General features: G+C 52.3%; 1 protein-coding gene across 1 annotated transcript; it reads left to right on the top strand.

Moving 5' to 3' along the window:
* The first annotated feature begins 360 nt into the window (after positions 1 to 360).
* Positions 361 to 8,161, top strand: sapcd2 (suppressor APC domain containing 2). Its single transcript, XM_067258403.1, has 6 exons — positions 361 to 1,247; positions 3,062 to 3,192; positions 5,667 to 5,813; positions 6,058 to 6,159; positions 6,599 to 6,709; positions 6,824 to 8,161. Exons 1-6 carry the CDS (start codon positions 443 to 445, stop codon positions 6,950 to 6,952), a joined length of 1,425 nt encoding a protein of 474 aa, XP_067114504.1. The 5' UTR covers positions 361 to 442; the 3' UTR covers positions 6,953 to 8,161.
* The last annotated feature ends 361 nt before the right edge of the window (positions 8,162 to 8,522 follow it).

Here is an 8,522-nt window from a genome sequence, read left to right as displayed (position 1 = left end):
TTATAATTTTTCCTGAAGGCGGGGAAGGATCCTGGGGTGAATAACGTCCGCTGCTTCATGAATAACAAAAGCGCAAAACTCAAACTTCAGCCTCTCGCCAGGTCCTACCAATGAGCGTGCCGCACTTCCCACCGTGACCAATGGCAGCGTCGCTGAACACGGCTGCGCAGGCGTGTGAAGGGTGCTCCTGTTGAAAGTCTCCAGGTTATTGTGCTGCTGGACGGAGGAGTTAGGGAGAGAGCAAGAGTTTCGGGGAGGGAAACCTGACAACGGAAGAAAATACTTTATACGATAGGTTTGTCACACTGAAGTAAATCATATACTTATACTATCAGTAATTCTGAGTTGTTTATGGGATTTATCAAGGACATGGTCTATCTTGACGCGGTTTTTGGTGCCGGAGTCTACTTGTTACCTTTCACGGAAAGCGACTGATAACTTCATGGCTTTGACAGTGACGGACCAAAGCAGCAAATTAAACGGACCATCGACAATTTACAGTTGGATTTGCGCACGGAGAGAAGTCCAACACGGCAAAAGGAACACCGGTACGATGCAACCTAAGGACACGGAATACTCCACGGACGGTTTGCCCAAAGCGTTTCTACACAGTTTGCGGACACTGTTTGACATACTAGACGATGGGAAAAAAGGCTATGTGCACATCTCGGAGATTGAGAGCCGATGGCAGGGAGCGGACACGCGGGACTTGCCCGGCGGGGTTCTGGAGTGCCTGAGGCGGGTTACACCACCTCACGGGTGCCTGACGTTTGAGCGCTTCGTGGCGGGGCTCAGGTACTCGATGCTCAACCCGGACAACCGCCACGTGAAGGCCCAGGCTACTGTGCTCCCGCAACAGGCGCATCCACATCCTAAACAGCATCTGTTACCGCCGCAGAAACCAGCGCCTCTCTCAGCGTGCAGCGTAGCGACACGGAACGAAAACAAAGTTCGTCCTCTTGGTCCAAGCAACGGGATCAATATACAGCACCGCGCAACGTCTCTTCAGAGCCGGTCCAGACACGAGGACGGCGGTACCGGATACCCCACAGGTGGTGGTCCCACGCGGTACAACAATGTGGGTTTTGAGAGAACCGGCAGAAGTTTAGAACGGATTCCCATCGTGCCTGAAAGCGGGATATACCGAACGGAGTCGGTTCGTGTTGGTAAACAGGCGCAGGCGCAGCAGTGCAGAGTCCGCTCCATAGAGTCCCTCGCGCTCGAGGCTCCACAGCTCCAAAAACCATGTAAGTTGATCTTCACTCGTGAGCGCGTCCGCCGTCTAATCAGATCTATCAGAACAGGGCCTGTATTCATGTGAGGGAATTTTATTTCATATTTGGAACGCGGGTCTCTAATATGACCAAATGTATGTGACAGTCATCGATATTCACGACTAACCTACTAACCCCGCGGACGAGTGGCTGTGAGAAGGGGGTTGACTTGATTCCGTGTTTTTTCAGCTCGTTATCAGGCGGTAGTTAAAACAAGTGTTCTGTTACGACGGTGGAGCTCACATCTCTGGTAATCAGATGAGATGGGTTACAGGCGGGTCAACACGCGCTGCTGCCTGAGCACGCGCACAGTCACACTGTGCGCTGTGACTAGCGCTCTCCCTCCCTCCCCAGGTGAGAAGCCCTCCCTGCCAGCAGCAGTCTGGTGGGCAGTTGGAGACAGATGCTACATGAAAGTATAGGGCCAGAGCCCCCCCCCCCCAGGCTCACCAGAGCCGCCCCCCCCCCCCCCAGGCTCACCAGAGCCTGTACTCATGGTGAGGCTAACAGTGAGCAGCCACTCATGACATCAGAGCCCTGATAGGCCTGCTAAATTACTCAGCTCCAGCCAAGGGTGTGTAATTGAATAATTGACCTCTTTCAAAACAGTGGGTTTGTGTGGGCCTGTTGGCGTATGTGGGGTTGTGCCTGCAAGCGTGTGTGTGTGTGCACATGACAGCACGAGAGCAGTGACATCCCAGTCCAGCTCTGGCCTGGTGGGGTTAGGGGACCAATCAGAAGTGTGGGTCCAGGTCACGTGACCAGAAGCGTGGTGGTGGCATGGTCTTCTGAGGTAGGGAGGCTGGTGAGAGGGAGTAGATGTCTGTAGTTCTAATAGTCCTGCTACTGAGGGGGGGAGAGTGTGTGTGGTGGGGGGGAGAGTGTGTTTAGTGTGGGACAGAGCAGGAGTGTGTGTGACATGTGACAAGTGTGTGTGTGTGTGTGTGAGACGGGAGTGAGGACCTGTCACAGCATGCAGATCTAACTGCTGCTGTGAGGAGAGAGGAACATGCCTCAGGGTTAGGCTTCTGCCTGCGCCGGGAGGCAGGTATGCATAGACACACACACTAAGACACATACATACACAAACACACACACTCTCTTTCTGTTTCTTAGTCACCTTTCTGAACCCCCCCCCCCCCCCACCCAGACCTGTCATTGTGTCATGTCTTCACGGTGAGCTCACCCAGATAAGGACATTCTTCTTCTGCCGTTAGTGCTGAAGGCACCATGACATCATCTGCAGATAGGAGGACTATAAACAGCAATGAACCTCCAGTAGAACAGCCTGGCTTGGAGCCAAGGATCTAGACCTCAGCTCCATATAATCTAGGCTGTTTCTGGCGAGTTCAGTTTAGAGACTAGCTCCCTCCTGTGGTTGGTGTAGTTACTGCGGTGTCACTGTGGGGAAGGAGAGGGCTTCTCACTTGTTTTTTATTTAACTTTTTTGCGAAAATTGCTTTTCAACGGTTCAAAGAGGAGAGGAGGAGAGGAGAACAGAGAAGCCTAAAGCAGAGCAGAGTACAGTAGTACTCATCAATGATGCAAACATTTTGTCACCCCTTTTTTCAAAAATACGTTTAATCCTTTCAAAAATATATAAAAAAATATATATACAGTGAAAGGAGAGCAGAGCAGAGGAGAGGAGGGGCGAACAGAGCCTAACCTCAACCTTAACCTCAACCCTAACCCGAACTACACCACCAGCAAGACCCACGCAGGAGAGGGAGGAAATCAGGAAGGAATCTGTTCTCTGATCACTGCATCCTCTTCTCTCATTGGTTTAGGTGTAGCGGAGGCGGGGCTGCCGAGATCTCAGAGCGAATCAGCAACAGGATTCACCGGCTCCAGACGACATGGGCGGAGCCGGGACGAGCCGAGACGTCACACCATCTCCAACGGAGTCGACTATGGACTGGTACATTACATTTACATTTAGTCATTTAGCAGACGCTCTTATCCAGAGCGACTTACAGTAAGTACAGGGACATTCCCCCGAGGCAAGTAGGGTGAAGTGCCTTGCCCAAGGACACAACATCAGTTGGCATGACCGGGAATCGAACTGGCAACCTTCAGATTACTAGCCCGACTCCCTCACTGGTACACACACACAGACATATACACCTATACACACACACACACACACACACACACACACACACACACACACACACACACACACACACATACGACTTTGATGTTTGCGTAAAGGTCCACTTTGACACCATCGTTAGTGGAGGAATTGTATATGCAAGCGTAGTAAAGGAGGGTTTTCAGTCATAGATAAGAACAACTTCAAACTAGGAAGGTCTCTCTCTCTAGCACTCTCTCTATTATCTCTCTTTCTATTCGCTCTCTCTCTTTTTCAACTGGCCAGCGTCCAACATTCTCTACTCCCCATTCAAGCCCCCTCCCTCTCCTCCGCCCCCTGTCTCTCTCTGTGCTTCCCTGGTCCAACCCCCTCTAACTCTCTCTCTCTCTCTCTCTCTCTCCCCCAGCCTCACATTTCTAATTTTCCCGTGAGCCTGCTCACTTCCTCCCCCCATCTCTCTCCAACTTTTTCTCTCCAGCTTTCTCTCTCTAGCTCTCTCCCTCTCCTTCACACTATTTCCTTCCACTCCCTCTCTCCGTCTGAACCAGTAGAGGTACCAGCCTCCCTCCCCCTCCCTCCCCCCTCCCTGCCCCCTCCCCCGGGCCTCCAGTCCTCATGGTGTTGAGCCGGGTCGGGCCCAGGGGTGTGGGCCTGGAAGCAGGGGGCTCGCCTGGCCGGCCCGGCCCAGCCTGGACTGCAGTCTGGGCAGCCTACACCACTGTCTTCGTACCTCTCAGCAGCAGTCTGTACAGCAGCAAGGCACTCCAGTTTTTCCTCTGGGTGAGTTGGGACAAAAGATTCTTCTGGACTGTTGGCAGATGGGCGATAGGTGAGATGGTGTCCTGGACTGGTCCGTGAGGGGTTAACATTGTGTTTAACCTCCGCTTGATGTGGCTGGTTGGGTCAGTGTTTCACTGTGGGGTCAGGGGAAGATACCAGAGACTTTACGATGCAAGCTGGAATATTTGGACGGTTTTGTGTTGTTATATGTGCTGATTCTGTTTCTCTATGCCAGTTAGCTCTCATATCTCTATCGGGGTGCTGTAGTGTGCTGGTTATCAGTGCGTGTGTCCTGAGGCCTTGTTAGGCGTGTGTTTGTGGTATTGATGAGCTGGGAGATCTGCTTGTGTGTTTGTGGTATTGATGAGCTGAGAGATCTGCTTGTGTGTTTGTGGTATTGATGAGCTGAGAGATCTGCTTGTGTGTTTGTGGTATTGATGAGCTGAGAGGTCTGCCCTGCTGTTCTGACAGATAAACAGGCTGCTTGTGTCCCACATGGTTTGTGTTGTTCTCGGGTGTTTGGCCAGAGAGAGGGGGTGCTGGCGTCCTTCACACCCAGCTATGATGCCACACCCCCCTCACCCCTTGTTTGTTCCACACTCTTGTTATCACTGTTTTATGATTTAGTTTCCCTGTTCTGTGCCCCCATCACAGTTTTATAGAGTGGATCTTCCTGTGGGACCACTTCCACTCAAACAGCCAGTGGGTCAGGCATTATTCCAGTCTCCCCCTCTCTCTGTTCTCTCTCATTCTCTTTCACCCCTCCCTCTCTCCCTCTCTCCCTCTGTCCCTCTCAGTGTGTTCTCCCTCGTTCTCTTTCACTCCCTCTCGACCCATTGTGGAGCTAGTGAAGGGGGGTGTTTAGAATGCACTGGGGGGGGGGGGGGGGGGAGGGGGAGGGAGGGGAGAGGTGAGCTCCAGCCCTCCCCAGCTCTCACACCATCAGCACAGACACAAGTTTAGCTGATTCTCTGCTACGCTGTAGAAGCACACACAGGCCCCAGATGGAGAGAGGGGGGGAGGGGGAGAGAGAGAGAGAGAGAGAGAGGGGTTGTATCAGACCAGGTGGCTGGAGGCCAGGAACACTGCCCGTTGCCGTAGCGGAGCGCCATGGGGACAGCATGGTTGCCGTGGGGACAGCCTGGTCAGCAGAACATCGCAGCGCAGCAGAGGCCTGCTCCTCCCTGAAGTTACCATGACAACAGGCCTGGACACTCCTCCAAACAGAGAGGGGGGGGGGGGAGCAGGAGGAGAAAGGGGAGGGCAGGAGGAGGAGTGGAAAGAGGTTGGTGGGAGGGAGGGAGGGGCCATTGTCTCTGGGGACAAAAGGGGACCGCCACAGATGCTGTGTTGTACGTAGCTGAGGACCAAACAATACAGACATGAAACAGACAACATGAATGTAGAATGTGTGTTTGTGTCAGATAGACAGAATGTACAGAGAGACTGTGAGTGTGGACAGAGAGAGAAACTGAGGCTGTGTGTGTGTGTGTAACCTAACCCTCCTGCTTGTGGTGCAGCTGAAGAGGATGAAGGAGCAGGAGCAGGAGAAGGACTCCCTGCTGGCGGGGCTGGAGGTGCTGGACCAGGCCAGGGACTGGTACCAGAGCCAGATCCAGCACCTGGCTGAGAGGCAGAGGCTGGTGGGCCAGGGCAGCGCCTGCACGGTGAGACCACCAGCAGCACCCAGGGAACCTTCTAGAACTGCAGGGTTCTAGAACTGCAGGGTTCTAGAACTGCAGGGTTCTAGAACTGCAGGGTTCTAGAACTGCAGGGTTCTAGAACTGCAGGGTTCTAGAACTGCAGGGTTCTAGAACTGCAGGATCCCAGTGATCAGTCACTTAACTGCAGCAGCATGACTCAGTACAATGTTGTTATGGATTCATTTTCTATTCCTCTTTTTCTTATCAGGATTTTTTCACAGAATCCAATCAAAGCCGCATGAATGTTCTGATTCCTAAACTTCAGGAAGTCAACCGCTGCCTTAATGACCTAATTTCCTGTTCTGGAATGGTGAGTGTTGATGACCCGTAGCTGTGAACTGTTGTATCTGGTTTCCCCAGAAACATCCATTAGTCAGCCTACATCACCATGGAGTAGTGAAGGTCCATTTGAATTCCATCAGCTCACTCTTCACTTACGGTGGTGAATGAATGCTTGAGTGTGACCCCTGAGCACAGTGGTGCTGGAGATGCTCTGCATGTTCCCTGAGCACAGTGGTGCTGGAGATGCTCTGCATGTTCCCTGAGCACAGTGGTGCTGGAGATGCTCTGCATGTTCCCTGAGCACAGTGGTGCTGGAGATGCTCTGTGTTTCCTGAGTAGTGTTTACCTCCAGGCACAGCATAAACAAATACTGTTGCGTTATAATAATGCGAATAATGATTCTGTAATCTCTCCCTTTCTCTGTTTCTCGGGGTCTGTTTCTGTCCCCCCCCCCCCCCCCCCCCCAGTCGTTCCCCTGTTCCCAGACCGCAGGTCTCTCCAGCAGTGCTCAGCCAGCAGCCCCCGCCCCCCCTCAAGCCATCCAGAGACTGAAGGACCAGAACCGCCTTCTCACCCAGGTACCCAGACACGCCCTCACTTACAGTCTCACGGTGATATCCTGACTGCTTTCTGACCTCTACCTCCTCACATCCTCACCTCCTCCTCTCCTCACCTCCTCCTCTCCTGTGCAGGAGGTGACAGATAAGAGTGAGAGGATTACCCAGCTGGAGCAGGAGAAGTCCGCCCTGATCAAGCAGCTGTTTGAGGCTCGTGCCCGCAGCACCCACGACAGCAGCACCATGGACTCCACCTTCATCTGACCCCGTGCCTGGACCCGGAAGTCACCACACTACCGCCAGGAAGTGACCACTCGAAAACCAGAAACTGACAATGCAACCAGGAACTGATCATTCACACAGGATTCTGGAGTTCCAACCGTGTTCAAGCCACTCCACAGACCCCCCCCCCCCCCACTCCATCTTAACACCTGAACACTCCTTCTTTAGACTCCTCCCCTTCCTGAACACTCCTTTCTTAGATAGACTCCTCCCCTTCCTGAACACTCCCTTTCCTGAACACTCCTTTCAGGGAAGGGTCTAGACTCCTCCCCTTCCTGAACATTTCTTCTAGGGAGGGGTCTAGGGGGTCAACCATATGCCTCCTGGCCTCCCATTGGTCCAGCTGGATCTCAGCTCTCTTACAGGGGGAGGGGCTTCTCCTGGAACCATGTGACCAGATCCCTCCCTGGGATCTGATTGGATCCATGGAACTCATCACTCCTAGAAACGTTGTTTACGCTCACTGCCCAGTATAAGCTATCTGATGACAGACTTCCTCTAAAACCACCAGTCACTCCAGTCCCCCCTGGGTCAGTGTGACCTAGCGTGACCCCGGTCTGACCCCGGTCTGACCCCAGCGTGACCCCTCGTCACTCCCACAGCTGAGGGGGGGGGGGGGGGTATCTCACTGGAGTGATGCGTCACTTTTTCAAATGTTTATAAACATACACATTTGATTTGCTGTGACTTCCACCTGTAACTTTTCATTTTATATAAATATATATATACCTTCATCTAAGTACTTTAAGAGGAGCCACTCTTGCTCAACTATACTCTACACAGGTATTCTGGTGTAAAGTTTGTATGTGCTAGACGTTGTTTAAAGAGGATGTCTTGAGATGACGTTGGATGTGTTTACGAACCCTAGGAAGCCCTGGGGCTGAGATTAGGTGTCAATTTAGATTACGGTTTCCTTTGAAACTGTCCTGTGAAGATGTGTTTACGGTTGAGGTCCTGAAAGGGCCTGCTGATCGATCCTAAACACAGTAAACAAGTAGAAGCAACTGCACGTTGCCCGGTCTGTGTGAAATACACAAGACCTGGAGGAATAGAGATACCGCCATTTCTAGTAAATAGAAAAAAAAGCAAGTAAATGTAATGAAAGTGATTCGGCTTCACCCGTCGGAGACACGACAAACAACCTAGAAGCCGTGGAGACGAGGGGAGAGTGTAGCAGAGAAGATGGCATGTTGAAGAAACTTGAAGAGGAGAGGGGGGGGGGGGAGGGCGGGGGGGCAGGGCTCAGGGGGGGGGGGCTCAGGGGAGAGGTGTTCTTGGCTGATATATGAACGTGTCCTAAAGGCCGCAATATGCTTCTGCGTCTCCGTTTACGGATGGGTGGGCGCACGGATAGACTGCGTTTATGGTTCTCCGTAGGCTGTGGGTGCTGAAAACAATTCACCGCCAGAAGAGTAGGTGGCGCAACGTTTTTTTGTAAATCGTCGTGGAGTGTTTATTTACCTAGGTTATCGAGAAGTCGGAGCAAATTTACAAATTAGCCGTTTCATCAATAAAATACGCACATTTTCAGCAACTACATTGCCCATTTATC

The sequence above is a fragment of the Osmerus mordax genome, chromosome 20 (genome assembly GCF_038355195.1).
Source record: "Osmerus mordax isolate fOsmMor3 chromosome 20, fOsmMor3.pri, whole genome shotgun sequence".
NCBI classification, from domain to species: domain Eukaryota; kingdom Metazoa; phylum Chordata; class Actinopteri; order Osmeriformes; family Osmeridae; genus Osmerus; species Osmerus mordax.
This window is presented reverse-complemented; position numbering and strand designations above follow the sequence as displayed.

Bases quoted from the DNA above. Each gene is read 5' to 3' on its own strand.
- sapcd2 (XM_067258403.1), top strand. From the start codon at position 443: ATGGCTTTGACAGTGACGGACCAAAGCAGCAAATTAAACGGACCATCG. The intron at 6,160-6,598 runs GTGAGTGTTGAT...CCCCCCCCCCAG, and splicing joins TAATTTCCTGTTCTGGAATG to TCGTTCCCCTGTTCCCAGAC. The intron at 6,710-6,823 runs GTACCCAGACAC...TCTCCTGTGCAG, and splicing joins AGAACCGCCTTCTCACCCAG to GAGGTGACAGATAAGAGTGA.